Below are 20,403 nucleotides of genomic sequence, written 5' to 3' on the forward strand. Positions count from 1 at the left end.
TGCAGTGCCAGTGCTCATAAAAAGAAGCCACATCCAATTTTTCTCAGAAGTGTCCAAAGATAAGATGCCAGTCACACAGTGTGAGTTATAAAGTTTATATGAGATCCGATTTAGCATAATTTTTTAAAATGTGACTTCTGAGATTAACCAGGCAGGCTCTAAACAGTGGGACCGCTTTTGCCAGTTTTACAGTTACCGTCTGTGAGCAAGCACAATAGAATGGAATTGGGGTCTCTAGGCTGTGACAGCTCCAGGCAACATGCTGAGACCATAGATAGTCACACAATGGAGTGAGAATTAAATTATTCCAATGGCTGAGGTGGGAGCCAGGCAGAGGCCTGGCTAAGGCAGCTCCTGAGAATCCAGACTACAGGCCACACTCAGCAGCCCTGGTGGGTGACAATAAGTTTCCACCCATCCACAAAGGGAAAGTTCTCACCAAATCAAAGCTGGGCTAGCTACTACCACGGTGCTCTCTGAAAATTCTGCTTTTTTGTTGTTGGTCCCCAGTTCTTTCAGCTGATGCTATGTGAGGATCACACATAGGTGAGTCTTACTCGAGTCAGAGGGATCAGTCCTGACATCCAGTAGACCAGGCTTCAGGAGCTGTTCTTCTGGACTTGGCCTTAAACATTGGCTGTGACGGTTGCTCACTAGAGCACAAGTCTTTACTCTGGTAACAGACTGTGCTGGCTCTTTCTCCATTTGTCCCCCAAGACCCATTTTCTGCCCTTCACACCAAGCTCTCTGCCCTGGGAGGCTGACCTCTGCAGATTGCACCACTTCTTGAGCTTTCTCATTCTCTGCCTTCCGGGTGGGTCCAGCCAATGGGAAGCAGCGAGAGATAGGGGTATGGATTCTATTTCTTCTCTCCCTACCTGCTGCCACTGCTCTAGCACTTCTACTGGGCTCCAATAAGACCAGTCCCTCCCTGCTTCTCCAGACCTAGGGAGGGTAAAGGCTTCCCACTCCAGCTAGGCCCTGAGCACTTCACTGCCCGAATTGGTTCCCTTGACCCTACACACTCCTCTGTCAATAACCCCTGTATTAAATCCATACCCTGATTCTTCTATGAGAGCTGTGAGTCTCGAGCTAGAACCTCAGTGGTATAGGGACTCAGCCTGCTCTTTCCCCTGGCCAGGGCTGAAGGTTTTAGTTCAAACCTGCTGACGGGCCCCCTCTGGTTGCTCAATAGTCCTAATCCCAGGATTCCCCAGCACTGTGCCCCCTGTTCTGGGGAGCCTCTCTGCTAGAGCTCCCTGATATGCTGCCCTTCCAATCCCTAGCCTTGTGTAGCAGACCACTCCCCTACTCAGCTTTTGGTTGGCTAAAGCTCATGGTCCTGTTCCTCTTGTTTTGGTCCCTCACTGCTCCCATTCACTGCAGTTAATCAAGCTTGGGAAGGTGTCCCAAATCCCCACCCCTACCATCCACCCTATCCGTTCATGCTGATGCAAACAGAACTGGTGCTGACTCTAGTACTGGGACCTGCCTAGCTTTCATCAGCTTCGCAGTCTCTTTTCATTTCTCAGTAAGATCCCCATTTCAGGGAAGACACCCTGTTAAGTGGACAATGATCAGCCCAAGAGTATAGTTACCCACCCAGGTTCCAAGTGGTAGCTGGTGCCAGTAACTTCTAGAGAGGTGTTCATGATACCTCTAGAACTTCAGCCAGAGCTGACTTGTCCAGCTCATACACTGGGGAGAGCATGCAGCTGCCCCACTGCTGGCCTCCACCAGGGCCACACTTCCACACAGGAGCTCAGCCTGCCATTCCTTGTTCTCAACAGAACTTTTAATCTGTCATGTCACAATCAAGGCTGCGTCACTTTCACAACCTGGTGGATCCTGTCCTAAAGTCCTACATTCAGTGTTTTGGCTACAGCAGACTCTCTAAGTATTGGCAATCCCCAAAGCTCTAAGTGAGAGGCTTTCTTTGCCTGAGTGGGCCCCACAGACCTACGCATCTGGTCCAAATACTCGAGCATAACCACTTCCTCTTCCATAACCATGGCATCTTCTAGCATGTCAGTTCCCTGCCACGGGTGAAAGCTCAGAGAGTAACAGAAGAGCAGGTGCATGGAGAAGGCTGTGCCACAGGCCAGGCCCCCAGTTCATACTAAGAACAATCAAGAGTGGTTGGCTGCCAAGACATGACCCATCTAGAATGCTCTTGAGTAAGGACTTGGTGGTCCAGCCTCTAGAAGACCCTTCAGGGGTTGCTTCAGCTACAGAGCTGTCTTGACTGCAAAGAGCCACGCTACCCTTTCTAACTAATTTCTAACTCATTTCTGACTCACTGGAAAAGACCCTGATGCTAGGAAAGATTGAAGGCAGGAGGAGAAGGGGATAACAGAGGATGAGATGGTTGGATGGCATCACCGACTTGATGGACATGAGTTTGAGCAAGCTCTGGGAGTTGGTGATGGACAGGGAAGCCTGGTGTGCTGCAGTCCATGGAGTTGCAAAGAGTCGGACACGACTGAGTGACTGAACTTCACTTACCCTTTCTAAACCAATGCACAGGGATAAAGTCCAGGTCATTTTGCCCTAACTAACTCAGGATGGCTCTGAGAAGCCATTCTAGCTCCAGAGTTCCCTGTGGACCAGAAAAGGCTGCCTTTGGATCCGCATCAAAGCTCAATTCTCCCTCTGTGCACTCCAATGTCCCCCTCTCCCTCCCATAGGTATTGATACCAAGGACATTTCCAAATAAACATCCTGCACATAAAACTCCATCTGCTTCCTGGAGAAGCCAACCTGTGACACAGCTCTGACCCATTGTGTCTCAGGGCATTATTAGATATTAACATTTATGTACACTTGTATGGGTCAGGAGATACTACACTTTTCTTTTTTTCTTTTTATTTTTTTGATACTACACTTTTCATGGCTCATTCTGTTGTCTGAACTATGCAATATTATGGTCAACCCATTCACAGCACATCTTTTCATATAGATTACAGACTCACTGGTAACATTCCCAGGCTATCTAATATCCTCTTTAATGAAATGATAACAAGCTTAGGAGTACCAGAGTGCTTCAGACTCTGCAGTTTAGTTAAATTCTCACTAAAGGTTAAATTGGTCAGGTGCCATTTTATATCTATGTTCTTCCTTTTATTTCTAAAGTGGCTGAAAAAGAACGGCCCCTTCCAAATGTCTCCTGAAGACTAAACTGTTTCCAGGCTTGGTCCTCTGGGATGGTAAGAGATCCTAAGAGTAAAGTTCTTCTCACCATAAATGAGTTAACAACTGGAAGAGTCTACTTACTGCTGAAGCACAGGCCCTTTGTGATGCTACATGCCTGTTCTGTAGCTGTTCTAACTCTTACCTTTAAGGATAGAATCACTGATCTTAGCTTTCAAACTTGACAGCTCAGGGCCCAGCCTCCTGACTTCAGGACTTAAGACATTGCCATTTTACAAACAATAGTAACGGCCACCATGTAAGCTGTTACTGTGGGGTAGGTATTGTGATAACTGTCTCATGTCTACTGACATAAGCACTACTCTTACCTCCATTTTTGAGATGAGGAAACTTGAAAGGTTGACTCACTTACATGAAGTGACCCAGTTAGTCAATCATAGAGCTAAGGATTTGAGTTCAGCTTCCTATGATTCCAGACCTTCCGTTTTACACGCTCTCTCTAAAGAACCTGAGGCCCATTGCTCAATAACTATCCCTGCAGACAGAGTAGGTAAAAGATGAAGTGGGGGGAGGGGTGGCTAAAGGGAAAGTAGATTTTTGGCTTTTGCACACTGACTCTCCTTCCAATGTAGGTGGTGATCCTTTTGCAGGTCCTTAGATCAATTTAATGGGTAATGGACTATATTCAAAAGAAAGAAAGAAGGTGGGGAGAAAGAAAGGAAATAGGGAGGAAGGAAAAGGATCATACATCATTGCATGTACTTAGAATAATATTGTTTCATGAAACGTTTGTTCTATTGTATATGTGCATGCTGGGTTACTACGGAAAAATGTCTTTCTTACTGTAGGTTGTAGTACCAAAAGGGAATTAAATTTCATTCAAACTCAATAGTCATCGGAAAAATGAAAACTAAAGCAATAAGATACCACATATTTTCAGAGGCAAAAATGTAAAAATAACATGAATGCCTAGTGATAGAGAAATGGATGAATAAATTATTCCATACTCATACTACAGTACTAAAGAATGGCTTAGTGAAGTGAGTGAAGTTGCTCGGTCGTGTCCGACTCTTTGTGACTCTGTGGACGGTAGCCTACCAAGCTCCTCCATCCATTGGATTTTCCAAGCAAGAGTACTGGAGTGGGTGGCCATTTCCTTCTCCAGGGGATCTTCCCAACCCAGGGACTGAACCCGGGTCTCCCACATTGTAGGCAGATGCTTTACCGTCTGAGCCACCAGGGAAGTCTACACATATTAAACTAGAGAAATGTCCCATGGTGTACAATTAAGAAAAATACACAACAGATAAAATGCATGTGGTACAATTATATTTCTGTGCATTAAAATGATGAAACCCCAAAGCATAGGTAAACATTTGGGTGATGGATTGGGTAGAATAGAAAAGGAGAGAAGGAGAAAGTGAGGAGAAAAACAACAAAGGTAGTTGCTAACTAGCAAAAATAAGTATGTGTATCACTCAGGCTCACAAAAGAAATAGAGGATATATGTGGGCTGTGCAAACTGAGAAAAGCTTAATAAAATGACTATTTACAAAGTTGTGGGAAATGTTCAGGGAAACCAACAAGGGATCCTCCAGACCCTCAAGGAGCCATTACCAGCACTTGAGGCTCAAGGGGCATGTGAGGGTGGTTGCAGCTACATGGAGAGAAACTCCAGACAGGTGCTGTGGACCTTGGAGGAGGAGGCAGTCAGGGAAGGAGATGACTTTTTTCTCTTCCCACCCTCCACTCTCCTGCTGGTGCATCCCAATGGCTCCCCCAACTGGAGGCCAGAGGGCTAGGGGACCCACTGATGAAGCTCACAAAGATCAGCTGCCTAGGACTCAGAGCAGGGTAGACGGGGCTGGAGCAAAGTCCCAATGGGACAAATGGATGCTATCCAACACAGAATACTGTAACATTAAATGAAAAGGTAGAACATAAACTCTATCCATCATTGTTCCTTTTACATGTAAAAATTACATATTTGTGTGGCTAAGAAATTAAGAGAGACTTCTCTGGTAACTCAGATGATAAAGAATCTGCTTGTAATGCAGGAGATGCGGGTTCAATCCCTGGGTCAGGAAGATCCCCTGAAGGAGGAAATGGCAACCCACTCCAGTTTGCTTGTCTGGAAAATTCCATGGAAAGAGGAGCCTGGCAGACTCTAGTCCATGAGGTTGCAAAGAATCGGACACAAATGAGCAGTTAACACTTTAAAGGTTACCAAATGATTAGGAAGATGTCAATGACGACCCTGTATACAAGACAGGGAAAGAGACACAGATGTGTATAACGGACCTTTGGACTCAGAGGGAGAGGGAGAGGGTGGGATGATTTGGGAGAATGACATTCTAACATGTATACTATCATGTGAATTGAATCGCCAGTCTATGTCTGACGCAGGATGCAGCATGCTTGGGGCTGGTGCATGGGGATGACCCAGAAAGATGTTATGGGGAGGGAGGTGGGAGGGGGTTCATGTTTGGGAATGCATGTAAGAATTAAAGATTTTAAAATTTAAAAAATAAAAAACTAAAAATAAAATAAAATTAAATTAAATTAAAAAAAAAAATAAAGGTTACCAAATGACAGCATTAACTTGTTTTTGTGACAGTATCTTGAACTTTAGTGAATTAAATCCAGTATCTTCAATAATAATTATATTTAAATGATTTTTTCCTTTTTCACTCTTTGTGGTAAAACAGATCTGAGTTAAAATCCTCACTCTCCCAGACATTGGCTGTTCTTCTAACTTCCTCATCTCTAAAATGGGAATGATAAAAGTATCTACCCTCAGAAAGTTGCTCTGAGGATTAAATGAGCAAATAGATTTTGAGGTCTTAGAAGAGAGCTTGACACACAGTAAATGGTTTAAGTGTGTGCTGTTGCTATGGTGACAATGGATCATCAAAGAGCCTCTTAAGGCGTCTACTTGTCTCCTTGTCTTCTCTCCAATCTACTCACCACCCAGCCAGAGCAAGGGCCCTTTAAAGGGCATACCTAATCATGTCACTCTCTTCCTGAATATTTGCTCATGGTCTGCAGACTTTGCAGGATGATATGCAAACCTCACCCATGAGGTTATCTCCAGCCTCATCCCTTTCCTCTTCTCCTCCTTTGTGCCTTCATCCCAGCTGCACCGATTCTTCCTGGTTCTGACCAAGAGACATGCTGCCCCTTGCCCTGGAGCCTCTGTTGGGAAGGCCACTGGGCATACCATGCCACTCTTCCTATCTAACTCCTACTATTCATCATCAAAATTTCCAGTGTCACCTCCTCTAAGACTTCTTGTCCCCCTGACCCTCCTCAAGGTAGCAAAAATGACTGTCTCTAGACCCCAGGACACAGCACCAAAACTGCTGACAGTGGATACTTAAATGTGACTTGTCTGAGAATTAAATTCATAAATTAATGAGTTAAGTAATTATCCCCAAAGTCACTGAGCTAAGCAAGCAGCAGGGCCAGAATTCAAGCCCAGCTCTGTTTAACTCCAAAGGCCACCAGTGTTTCCCCATCATCTGGAGGTTCTAAGGCTGCCTGACACTCCAGAGGAGCTGCATGCCTGAGGGAACTCCCCAAGGGCACTAGACCAGTTCAGGCCAGAATGAGCTGGTCAGCAGAGACCGGGAGGAATAAATGCCTCCTTTCTGAGAGTATTGACCACATGACATTTGCTTTATCAAGGGACTTTCCCAAGAAAATCAATTTCTGGAGCATGTTAAAACATAAACAAACCGCCACCCACCCATCCACTCCTTAAAGACAATTGGTCCAGAGAGCTTAGAGAATTCAGACAATTCCACAATGTTGAGAGCATCATCTGATCACAAGAACTTTGTTTTCCCTAACCAAGCATTTTTCTACTGAATTTCTATTTCGAATTTGGCCCCACTAAGAAATATGCATCTCCACACAATACTGCTTCACCCAAGGCAAACCTGTGTGCACCGCCTCAGACACACTGGGTCTTCTTGACATATGCACCACTGAGGTTTGCTCTTGTGGCTTATGATGATATTACCAGAATCCCCTGATAACAGTGTTTATATCTATTTATAACTGTAACCTATAATCCTATTTTCCAAATAATTGGGTACAACTTAGGTTAAAAAACATTCAGCTGCATAAGAAAAATCACGCTTTTATAACAGCAGATGTTCGCTCAGCATGGAAAGTGAATTAGCCTTTAACACAAATACTCAGAAATACACAGTGCTCTTTCCAAAAGCACTGATGTTAATATTCTACATTGAAAAATAATTTCAAGATAAAAGATGTTTAAAATGCAAGGGAGGTAGCTATGGCTTGTTTTTAAAACAGGTATTATTGTTAATTTTACCTCTTTAATGTACGATACCACTTCCAATTCAGGCACTGGGTTCACTCTCCAGTTCAGGGCACAGAAAAATGACTCGTAATTTATTTGTTTTTCACTGTCTTCAAACCTAAAAATATAATTGTATGATTTGAGTCAATCTGTACAATTCAGGACCAAAATGTCAGCTTAAATCTACCATGAAAACATAATATTAGAAGTGCTTCAATACTGATATTTTTCTTATTTCTTATTACTTTATATTTTGTTTTTAACGCTCCAGGCTGTAAACTCTTTGAGAGCAGAGACCTCACACATCTAACTCACCCAAGTATCCCCAGGACCTATGACCAACCTAGATAGCATATTAAAAAGCAGAGACATTCTTTGCTGACAAAGGTCCATCAAGTCAAAGCTATAGTTTTTCCAGTAGTCATGTATGGATGTGAGAGTTGGACCACAAGGAAGGCTGAGCACTGAAGAACTGATGCTTTCAAATCGTGGTGTTGGAGAAGACTCTTGAGAGTCCCTTGGACTGAAAGGAGCTCAAACCAGTCAATCCTAAAGGAAATCAACCCTGAATATTCACTGGAAGGACTGATGCAGAAACTCCAATATTTGGCCACCTGATGGGAAGGGCTGACTCACTGGAAAAGACTCTGAAGTTGGGAAAGATTGAAGGCAGGAGAAGAAGGGGGCAACAGAGGATGAGATGGTTGGATGGCATCACTGATTCCATGGACATAAGTTTGAGCAAACTCTGGGAGATGGTGAAGGACAGGAAAGCTTGCCGTGCTGCAGTCCATTGGGTTGCAAAGAGTCGGACATGAGTTAACAATAACAACAGTTCCATATATGTTATCATGGAAATATTTTAAAAATATATTGTTGAGTGGAAAGGAGGTTATAAAATAGAATGCAGAGTTATGATCTCACTTTAGGTTTATATTTGTACAAAACAGCATTTAAAAAGTCCAGTAACAATACACAGAAGTATTAAGAATAGCTATCTTTGGCAGAGAGATTATAATTGTTGCTTTATCTTTAAACTTTCTGTATTATTTGAATTCTTTTAAATTTATAATCAGGAAAACTTATGTCCATTTTCATTTTGAAAATTAAAAAAAACACAAATGATTAACCTGCATCATAAAGTTATGGGTCAAAAATAACTAATCTAGTTGTCTACTATTTCCTAATTATAGACATTGTCATAAGTTTATTCTTAACCATAATAGAGTTTTGGCCATTAAGACCTCAAATTTTCAAGGCAATTGCTACAATGTCCCCAACACAAAGTTCTTCTTATTGTAATACCTCAATGTTACCTATTCTGAATTTGACCATGTTCTGCCAATTTCTAAGGCTAAATACATACTGGTTATGTAACATGATTTTTGGAAGAAAAAAAACCAAAGGTAGTCACTAAGGCATTGTTCCAAGCACCCTGCTCCAGGTTCCTGCCCTTCTCTCAGCACCTCTAACTCAACATGCTTCCCCTCCCCTCTGCTCCCAACCAGCAAGTGAGGTGTGCAAGTTACTATTGCAGGGATGAACAGAGGATAATTAACTATAAGAAAACTCAGTGATAACAGAAGCAGGAAAAAAATAACTCATAATCAGTCAAAAGGCTTTTTTTCTAAGCATTAAGAAAAGAATAGGTCACATTCATAAACTAACAAAAATTAGCAGTAATAAATGAAATGTTACATGATGAAGTTACATAGACTCATCAACCTAAACAAAGTAAAATAAACAGAGAGATCAGAAGAGGGGAAAGGGAATTCAGTCATTTTTTTGTGTACATTTTCTTTGGCAAAGGATTCTGGGAGACAGCTCCAACATGCTGCCCCCTACCACTGTTTATCCTGTGAATTCTGGCTCACTCGTCATTTGAACGCCTTGAAAGGACATGATCTGTTTATGGAATAGTTTGTAGCCAAAATGCAGGACCATTATGTCTTTTATTTGCTTGTTTTGGGGGAGATGAACTAAAACTCAATCAATGAAAGATGTTTTGTAAGAAGCTTTCCTTTAGCATGGTACCTCGAAGAAAAGCATTCCCTAATACTCTGAGTAGGAGCTGAGATCAGAGAATGAGATCATGGAGTGCCTTTGACTTTCATACTAAGGACAGCTAAGAGCCACTGGAGTACATTGTGCAGAACAGTTATGAGATCTGTTATATTTTCTGAAGATCACACTAGTTGATATATTGCAGGTACAATGTAGGGGCAAGGCCACAGTGGCAAGGGTGCTTAGCAGTCTTCTGCAGTTATCTGGGCAAGAGGTAATGGCAGCCTTGATGACAGTGGAGAGCAGTGAGGAACGCTAAAGCCTGAATATATTTTGAGTGTAGGATTCCTGACAGATTTTATAGTGTATAGGGGAGGTGAGGGGGAGAATGAATAGGAATGGATTCAGGACAACTTCCAGGGTTTTGCTTGAGCAACTGGAGTTTGGTTTTGGATGTGTTACATTTTGATGGGAAGTGAGCAGTTGGGTATATGAGTCTGAAGTTCAGGGAATAGGTTTGAGTTAGAGATCAAAATGCGGCAGTCATTAGCCTACAGATTGTATTTAAAGCCACCAGCCTGGAACACTGAATGAGATCACCAATGAAAGAAGTTTCTCTGTCTGTTCCTACAATACAGAATCTAATTGTTGCTAAATTCCCATCACATCATGACAGGAGGCATGTATTGAGTCCTAGAGGTTTCAGAAGTATAATATCCCAGTGATTAGGAAACCAGTCAAAAGACTATGAAACAGATTTAGAATCAGGTCTGACTTCACCTCTCATATACAGTCCACTAACCAGTTCTGTAGGCTCTAACACCTAAGCATGTCACAAGTCTATTTTTCTACATCTTTTCTATTCTAGTAAGCCACCATCATCTCTGACCTGGGTTACAGGAATAGCATTTGTATCATGGTCTTGCTGCTTCTACTCTTACATCCTCCACCAGAATGGTCTTTCTAAAACACAGATTGGATTAGTTACTTCCTCGCTGACAACTCTACAGTGACTTTCCAATCCACTTAGAACACAAGCTGAACTCCTTACCAGGGTTTATAAAACCACATATAATCTGGTCCCCCGCTGACTTCTCTGATCTCCTCTGAAATCTCTCTCCCTCTTCACCATCTTCCAGGTACACTTGCTTTCTTCATGCTCTCTGATCATACCAAGACTGTTCCCAGCAATGCAAGGCATTTGCATGTTCTGGGCCCTTTGTCTGGAAAGTCTCCATTCAGATGTTACTTCCTTAGAAAGGCCTTCCTGCTTCCACTTATTTAACCGAGTCCCCATGCCTAAGTCAGTCTATATTTGCTCCACATGATGGCACTGGATGGTACAGGAAAACTTCTGGAAGTCACCACTGAAGTCCTATTATCAGACTTCCTTACCAATCTGTCTGATATTTGCCTGTGATCACTTGTCAACCCTGGGCCCCTAGCACTTTTCCCTGCCCAACTCATGATAATGTCTGACTCAACACAATCTAACCATTCACCCATCTCAAAAGATATTTGGGAAGTTATTCTTGACTCAAATAATATTCAGGAAGGATCAAACGGTATTAATCAAAGAATACATACACAGCTTAATAATGATGTCTAAAACCTTTTTGAGGAAAAATGTTTGAAAGATTTAATCTTTCCAAAGTCCAAAGCCAGGCCTCAGGAAAGAGCTGAGCTAACGTGATAAAATGGGCTTCCCTGATGGCTCAGTTGGTAAAGAATCTGCCTGCAGTGCAGGAAGTACCAGTTTGATTTCTCAGTCAGAAAGATCCACTGGAGAGGGGATAGGCTATCCACTCCAGTATTCTTGGGCTTCCCTGGTGGCTCAGCTGGTAAAGAATCCACCTGCAATGCGAGAGACCTGGGTTCCATCCCTGGGTTGGGAAGGATCCCCTGGAGAAGGGAACGGTGACCCAATCCAGTATTCTGGCCTGGAGAATTCCGTGGACTATATAGTCCATGGGGTCACAAAGAGTCAGACATGACTGAGTGAGTTTTCCTTCACTTCACTTCAATGTGATAAAACAGCTCAGTTGATAAAGAATCTGCCTGCAATGTGAGAGACCTGGGTTCCATCCCTGGGTTGGGAAGGATCCCCTGGAGAAGGGAATGGCGACCCAATCCAGTATTCTGGCCTAGAGAATTCCGTGGACTATATAGTCTGTGGGGTCGCAAAGTCGGACACGACTGAGTGAATTTCCCTTCACTTCACTTCAATGTGATAAAACAGCTCAGCTGGTAAAGAATCTGCCTGCAATGCAGGAGACCCCAGTTCGATTCCTGGGTCAGGAAGATCCCCTGGAGAAGGGATAGGCTACCCACTCTAGTATTCTTGGGCTTCCCTGGCAGCCCAGATGGGAAAGAATCCACCTGCAATGTGGGAGACCTGGATTCGATCTCTGGGTTGGGAAGGTCCCCTGGAGGAGGGCATGGCAACCTACTTCGGTATTCTTGCCCGGAGAATCCTCATGGACAGAGGAGCCTGGTGGGCTATAGTCAGACACAACTGAGCGACTAAGCACAATGTGTTAAAATACTCCAAGTTTCTCTTTTCAGTTTTGTCTGTGAGGATTTCACTGGAGGTGGGAATCCCCCCAAAAGAAGCAAGACAGAAAAAGAACAAAGAATCTTTCAATGAAAAAGGATAAAACTATGCAGTGCTTCCTAGGAGAACCCTTTCCTCTTGGGAAGTGGGTAGGATGGCAGTAAATCACAATGGGTCACTCACAAGTACTTATCTCCTTTTTCCACCAAAATCTCACCCAATGACAATAGAGAAATAAAAGCAGGTAGTTTCCTGCAATGATAAAGATAGCTGGCGGGAAAAAGGCAACAGTGAATAAGAAATTTCAAACTTTTTTGCAAGATGGAAATCAGACTGGGATAACTGACTTGGCACAGTGGAGGAAAGGAAGCTGAACTCCAAATGTCTGTGGCAGAGACAGGGAGGGCACTTAAGAGATTAGGCAATGCGGCCTACAAAACTGCTGAGAGGCTCAGCAATTGTAGACTCCAGGTGCCAATAAAGGCAGGGATAAGGTGCTGTGCTTAGTTGCTCAGTCGTGTCCAATTCCTTGCAACCCCGTGGACTGCAGCCTGCCAGGCTCCTCTATCCATGGGGATTCTCCAGGCAAGAATACTGGAGTGGGTTGCCGTGCCCTCCTCCAGGGGATCTTCCCGACCCAGGGATCAAACCCAGGTCTCTTGCATTGCAGGTAGATTCTTCACTGACTGAGCCACCAGGGAAGCCCAGGGATAAGGTGGTGGTGGTTTAGTCACTAAGTTGTGCCTGACTCTTGTGACCCCATGGAATGTAGCGTGCCAGGCTCCTCCGTCCATGGGATTCTTCAGGCAAGTATATTGGAGTGGGTTGCCATTTCCTTCTCCAGGAGATCTTCCTGACCCAGGAATCAAACCTAGGTCTCCTGCATTGCAGGCAGACTCTTTACTGATTGAGCTATGAGGGAAGCCCCAGGGATAAGGTGGGGTACTAAAAACAAGGACTGTTTGAAAGCCTGAAAACAGCAAGAGCAGCTGGACCCTCAAGAATCTGTCCTTGTACACTGGACTCTTCACTGTAAGGGATTGGGGCTTGTTTTCCAGAGAAATTCAACTAAAGAAGCTCTAGTCTTGGGTAGATGAAGCACAATGGAGGGTTAAGAAGAACATTACCCACTGAACTTGGGTCTCTCAGACCCCTTCCTTCCCCTTTCCTGTTTTCAGAACATCAGTGGCTGTGCTTAATTTCTCCTCCTTTTCCTTAACCCACTTCCCTCCTAACCCTGCGGGAGAAGATAGGATTCTTCTCTTGATGCTCTGAGTCGCCCTGAGAGATCTCCAGATTGTGGTTTCTGAGGATTCCTTAATGAAAATGCAGGCTAGGAGATGACTCATACAGTAAAACCCACTAATCAAGAAGACCCACTCCCCAAAGCTTCCAACATTAAGGACAGAAGTCAAAGCAGCAACAGGGAAAAAAAGCTATCAGGGGACAAAGAAAATTCAGGTAGCAGAGGGAAAGATGTGACATAAGAAGATATGTTACACCCATGAAGAAAGAACAGAAGACTACAAAAAAGGAACCAAAAGTGTGCTCTTGGAATAAAAAATATGATAGTAGTAAAAAGATGCATTAGAAAGGGTGGAATGTAAAGTTGAGGAAACCCCTTGGTAAGGACATCCTAATGACAAAGAAAAACTTAATCCAGATTCAAGAGAGCCAAAATCTTAAAGATAGGAGTTCTCACAAGACAAAAACAAAAAAGGATGGGAGGAAATAATTTAAAAATTAATGGAAAATTTCTCTGAGCCAAAGGACAGTCTCCAGACTGGAAGGGCCCATAAACTGTTAAGCACAATCTATATATAGGCGTGTGCACCCCCCCCACACCCAACAAGGCCCCATCGTGAATTTCCAGAACATCAGGAATAAAGACATGATTCTAAGAGCATCTAGAAAGAACACCAGTAATGGGAATCAATATTATACTAAATTCTCAAGCATCATAACAGGAAATTAGTACTAGTATCTAAAAATGAGAAATCCAGAAATAGCAGAATGTACATGCTATTTTAAGTTCTGTAGAAACAACTAGAAAGACTGAAAGGCTGTTTCTTGAGAATGGGTCTGGGAGGTGGGGAGAGATGTGGCTGGAAACTGCTCTTGTCAGAGTAAGTTTTTTTAGAATGATTTATTTTCTTTACTATAAGCATGTATCCGTTAGGCATAAATGAAAATATAAGAAGTGTGAAAAGCAGATGAGAGACAGTATAGAGTGCTTTCCCAGGTGGTCAATTCATGCATCAGACTTGGAAAGGCAGGAGCACCCTCATTTGGGGCACACTGATAAGGGAATCATCTCCTAGTCTTTCTCCCAGCTCCAAAACTCAGCACAGAGCTTCCTTGCCTGCACCACTGACAGCGTGAGATTTTTCACACCTCCATTTGCTACTATACCCTATATCTACTATATGCTACTGTCAGATGAGGTTGTCAGAGAGACAAGAATAGGATACAAAGGAGCACTCCAGGTTGGAGCAGAAGGAGACAAGGAGGAGCAGTTTAGAGTTGGACACAGGCTTAACTCTTAGGGAGTAAGGACAAGTAGGTCAATTTCCCCTGAATATTATCTCCCCAGCAGTCCTCCCTGTCTCCTGACCACTGCAGGTCATCATTCACCAAATCCTATCCATCCTTTCAAAATATTTTGGGAAAGCCTATGAGTCATATAGAAGACAGATCTCTCTTACTTCAGGGTCACGCTGTGCTTCTGTTAAAAAAATGTGAGCATCCTCTTTCTCCACCTGAATCCACTACTTCTCTCCTTGCCAAACAACATTTGACTCTTGCTAAGACTCTGATTCACAGTCAAAGGATGAAGATTTGCCACTCTGGAGGAAATTCCTTTGAAAAGACTGTGAAGGCAATTCCAAAGAAGAACTTTGTATGGCGACATTGTTGGAATGAGTGCACAGCCTTCCAGGGTTACTGCCCTAAAGGGCAACGCTAATTCTGGCTTTTAAGTGTGCCTAAGCTTGTTAAAAAGTCAGCCTGCTTACTTTAAAGTCCTAGCTCACAGTGCTGAAGTGTTTTCCTAAAGCCTCCATAAATTCTTCTTTCCCTTTGATACTTAGGCAAGCCACCATTTCCCTTCCCTACACAAACTAAAGGACATGTTTGTGGAAGAAGAGGGAGGGGAAAGCCGTTTCTCTGGTTCCCCTCTCGATCATAATGACCTCCAAGTAGGCTTCCTGATGCCTTGCTAGGTGGGAGTTCTCAGAAGTGAGTCTAATGTGTCATTTGACGGGTGCTCTTGTTCCCACCTCCCAAAAATGATGAATGGCTTGCAAACCACAGCAGCCATCCATCTCCTTGCCATGGGGAATAATACTGATATGCTTTATTTCCCCCATCTGTGGAGGTAATAGGTGCAGCAGCAGCTGTATTCTGTGCCAGAGTAACGTGGGTGTCCCTCTGCCACAAAGACCATCTCATAACTTAGGGGAGAGGGCTGGCGGCATGGCCAGGGCTGAAAGGGAGCAAGGGTAGTGAAGACACATGTTTGACTCACTTGCTTGGGTTTGGTTTCAGTTCATTACCCGACAAACCCCAGGGTGCACACTGAAACATCTGGTGGGAGTCTTAAAGACCAGACACTTGAGGGGAAAAAATGTGGAACTCTGGGCCGCTGTTGCCAGTTGGTCACAACTTAGGAGCTGGCAAGATGGCACTGCCAGGGTGCCAGTGAGTTAAGTTCCGTGATCTCAAATCACCAGGCTTCTAAATTCCAATTGTGATCCCAGCACAGATCTCCTTAGGGACCAAATCACCTTATATTTGAAAAAGGAGAAACCATCTGTGTGTATGGTCAGGGTAGAGGGTGAGAGAGAAGAGAGGGAGAAGAGATGAACAGGGAAAGAAGGGGGGTTCTCTCTCAAAACTTCCCAGGGCACCGAACACTTTGCAATATGAGCAAGCACAGGGTTCCACCCCTGCCCCTCAGCTTCATGGCCAGGTAGTGCTGGTGAAATTACTTAAGCCCCAACCACGCCTCTGCAAGGGGAACAGGGGGAGAGGCTGGGTAGAACATAATGAGATGATTTGAAAGCCCTGTTAACTTTTTCCATTTTAACTAATACTTCTGGATGAGGCACCAGCTCCCCTGGGAGGCCAGTCCTAAGGCATTCTGTGGAACCCAAAGCCAACTGTAAAAGACTAGCTTGGGGCAGAGCTGCTGGGGAAAGAATCACACCTGACTTCTAAGTCCCGCTTTGGAAGGCCACAGTCAGGGGAGGAGGGTGCCTCTTCACTCCCCAGGCCCACCAGGAACAGAGAACAGAATGACCTCAAAATTCTCCCCACCTCTTATGGTTTGAGAACCAGAATTTCTTGCTTATTAGTTCTGAGGAAACCTGAACACCCAAATGAAGGCTCAGTGGGGTTTATTCCATTTACAGGGATCACTTGGGCAGAAGGTAGTAGGGTTAGACTTCAGAGGCAGCTCTGATAGGTATAAAGCCCATGTGTTTCTCCCCCCTGCCCAGTGTAATAGCATGGGACACATCTCTGGGACTGCAGGGTTGAATGAGATGTCTCTACTCCTAGGGCCTGAGATAGAAACAAAGGTTGAGGGTATCTTAGGGGGCTGTTATTCTAATTCCATCTGGGGCTGAAGTACATTTATTCAGTGAGACAGCCTCCTCAAGAAAAGAGGTATCATGCCTACCATCAGCAAAAATGTAACTTTAAATGTGCTCAAGGATTTACAAAATATTCCAGGGCCCTAGGCACTGTTTCAGTACAGTGTGTCCCTCCTATTATGGGTAATAGCTATCACTACATCAAACACTTACATCTGATGTTCTGTGCATTAGTGAAATGACTGTTTGGTAAGGAAGGTGACCTCATACCGGCTGTGTATGCGTGTTAGTCGCTCAAGTGCATCAGACTCTTTGCGACCCCATGGATTGTAGCCCGCCAGGCTCCTCTGTCCATGGGATTCTCCCCGCAAGAATACTGGAGTGGGGAGCCATTCCCTTCTCCAGGGGATCTTCCTGACCCAGGGATAGAACCCAGGTCTCCTGCATTGAAGGCGGACTCTTGACCGTCATACTGGTTTCCACAGCACAAACTGATGGGGGCTGGGGTAACCAGATGTGAAAAGATTTTGAAGTCCTGATTCCAGCACGAGTTGTGCTAATAAGGAAAAGACCTAACTGAATCAGAAGAAAAATAGAAATGGAGTAGAAGGGAAATCTTAGTACCCAAATGCAGGGTCAGGAGAAATATATAAGCAACAATCCCCGGGTGACAGAAATCATCGGAATCTTTAGCCATATAGTTTTTCATCTCCTGATCTGAATTCATAGGGGCTGTACACCTGCTCACCAGCTGCCCAGCTCCATCCCAAGGCAGGTAAAAATGCCCCTGGGCAGAGTGTGTGCTGAACCAAGTCAACAAACTCTGGGCCTGTCTCCCATGGGAGACTGTAGACGTCAGAGGGGCTCTGGTTTAGCATGCCACAGGAGGGCTGTGCAGAAAGAGAGTCTGGTCAAGGCTCTGGAAAGCCCTGTGGAGTCTGTGGGGAACAATAAGAATGCAGAATATAAATGTAAGCTGCAGGCTGATGGGTCCGTTAGGAATTAGGGCCGTCTTTGAAAGGAATCTGCGGAGATGATGCAAAACATCAAGCATGTGACCCAAATCGTGGCAGGGCATATTGGAGGGAGAGGGGAATGGGAATGAGACATTTTCTAATCTGATTAGCCTGAAGTTTCCCCTGAGTGTGGAGAAGGGTCAGTGCACAATTAGAGGCAAAGTTAGACTGAACATCGTCTGCTTAGTGGCTCAGAGGGATGACCTCCTTGGAGCTAAGCTGGGGCTCGGAGGCGGATGTGATCTGAGACTGAGCCGGCTTCACGGCAAGTTGGGGAATCATCTTTCTGCCTTTCATGTCAAATCGTCAAGGCAAAGACAAAACAGTCTGCTGAGAGGATGAGAGGATGATGACTTGGTGGCCTCAGTGCTGGATAAGAACCATCTAGGTCCCCCAGAGGCCAGGCTCCCACATTACTGGACTTTCCAGGACAACTCATCCCGAGGCCATCAAGAGATAATTTAATAAACATCCGCAGCTTCCTGACTAGAAGACAGCTTAATGTGTGAAAGGCATTCAGATCCAACTGTTTAAAAACAAGGCTTCCTCTATGTAGAAGGACACAGGTCTCTTCCAGTTCATTTCTAAGTCAGAGCGTGTGGTCTATGGTGTCTGATGAACACTTCTCTCCTAGTCTCCAATCAGGACTTAGTACCAGATGCTATGGCACTGGGGAATTTATGTATGTTATCTCAATTTGCCCCAAGAACCACGAGGAAGCAGGTATTGTTATCTCATTCTAAAGGTATGGAATCTGAGGTTCAGGCAGGTCAAAAAACTTGCACAAGATTACACAGCTAGCAAGTAGACTCAAAGAATACAGGAGACAAGGTAAGGGGTAAAATTGTCAAGCTGTGATAACCTGCTGCTTATTTTTAGGCAGTAAATCAAACAGGTTAGAAGTAGGTCTCGGTATCTGAGTGGATCAGATGTCTACTCACAAATCTTCATTACAAGGTAAGAGACAAAAAAGAAAAAAGAAAAAAAAAAAAAGAAAGAAAGAAACATAAATAGTGTTGTGAGAATCCTTAGCAGGAAATAATCACACCAGCCAACCAAATCCAAGAGGGCTTCATGGATACAGTGCTATGCAAAACAGGTCTCAAATGAAGAACAAGCTTTCAGCAGGTGAAGAAAACTCAAAGCTAGTTCCTACTGAAGAAACAGCAAGAGAAAAGGCAAAAAAGTGGGAAGGTAGGAGGTATACAAGTGAAAAGCTAAATGGGCCATTTGGCTGGACTACTGGGAAGAGGAGCTTTGAGAATGTGGTAACTGTGGAGAAACCAGACTCCTAAGCCTGCACTTCATCTCAAGCCCTTTACACCAGGATGGCCTATTTATCCCTCATACTGCTGCTAGAAAATAAAAGCAAATAGAGCTGAAAGTCTAGAAGACAACCCCAGGTTATCCAATGCACACACACAGCCACCTAGATTGGCCTCTTCTTGATCTGCTCCTGATACTAGGAGCAGAAGGACCCTAGCTCTCCCATGTGGGATTTAGTTTTTTGTCTGCTTCATTTTTTTTTTCCTGTCTCAGATGATGACTGCCCACTCCAGCCCCTGCTTGAGAATAATGCTCTAATGACAACCCTAAGCCCCACAATGGAGAAGGCGGAAGAGGAGCTCAGAGCTGAGGAAGCTGGTCATTCCTTAGAGAACAAAGAAATGGTACAGAAGGCTTGTGAGTAGAAGAGTGGCACTAGGATATTCTTGCTCTTAGAAGGTACTTAGCTGCTAGATGTAAAGATGGATTTAAAAATTTAGAGGCGGGTGGAAGAAAGGCCAATGTGGGGGCCCTGCAACCGTCAAGAAGAAAAGTAGGTCAGAACAAGAGTGGAGGTGGTGGGAATAGAGGGGAGAGGGAAGATGCAGGCAGTAGAAGTAGGAGGCAGAACAGGCAGGACATTCTAACCTACTGGCTATTTGTAGATAATAATTCAAAATGGTAAGAAGCAGAAGATGTGCATTTTAAAGGTTCAGAGGTTAAGTCACAGTTCTTCTAGACTATGTGACTTTGGGCGAAATCTTATCTCTCTAGACCTCAGCATCCTCATGTAAGATAGGAGGAGAAGAGCTCTGACCTCACCAAGCTATTCTCACAAAGTCAATGAGGTAATGTACTCAAAGCAATGATAACAACGCCTCGAACACAGCCCCAAATGTCAGCATTATCAAGATAAGTCAGACAGAGGAGGGGCTGGTGTCATGCCATGGGAAGCATAAAAGATGACCAGAATCTGGATGGCTAGGAGGGTGGTGCCAGGCAGTCAAAAAGTCAGGTTTGGTACAAGAAGAGAGGTGATTTAGAAAGCAGTTCACTGTGCTTTCCTTTGGCAACATCCTAACCTCTGCACTTGACATCTAGCACTCTTGCTCTGTGCTAATAACACGAGGTCCTCTAATTGCATGTCTTTAGCCATTAGAAACTACTGTTCTGAAAAACCTGTCTTAAATTTTAGATCTAAGACTCACAACCAAAGAAGCAGTTCATTTTCATTTTGTCCCATGAATCTGTGTGCACTTAAGTGCATCTTCATGTTAAAAAGTTCTAACGATAATTCATTAGAGGCTCTGTGACATTCACAATCATGACCAAGTTTTCCTTCTGTAACAATTAAATGGAGATGTGTCATCAGTGAAACAATACTGAGGTAAAGGGTAAATCAAGGGCAGTTAAAGGCAGATGTAAAACCAGGAACTGTCTCCAAAACAAAAACATGCAGGACATGGTCCATGAGCGTGGAGATCTCAC

The 20,403-nt window shown here is 44.0% G+C and overlaps 1 protein-coding gene across 3 annotated transcripts in view; it reads right to left on the reverse strand.

Annotated features, from left to right (window-relative positions):
- EFHC2 (EF-hand domain containing 2) overlaps nucleotides 1-20,403 on the reverse strand; it is a 238,237-nt gene that overhangs the window by 17,690 nt on the left and 200,144 nt on the right. For 2 of the 3 annotated variants that reach the window (XM_060407404.1, XM_027963069.3), the window contains one exon: nucleotides 7,493-7,598. In XM_060407404.1, coding sequence (XP_060263387.1) covers nucleotides 7,493-7,598 — 106 coding nt within the window. Of the gene's footprint in view, nucleotides 1-5,755; nucleotides 7,599-20,403 lie in introns of those variants that run through there. The other variant, XM_060407403.1, reaches the window with a different exon arrangement.

The sequence above is a fragment of the Ovis aries genome, chromosome X (genome assembly GCF_016772045.2).
Source record: "Ovis aries strain OAR_USU_Benz2616 breed Rambouillet chromosome X, ARS-UI_Ramb_v3.0, whole genome shotgun sequence".
In the NCBI taxonomy this organism is placed as follows: domain Eukaryota; kingdom Metazoa; phylum Chordata; class Mammalia; order Artiodactyla; family Bovidae; genus Ovis; species Ovis aries.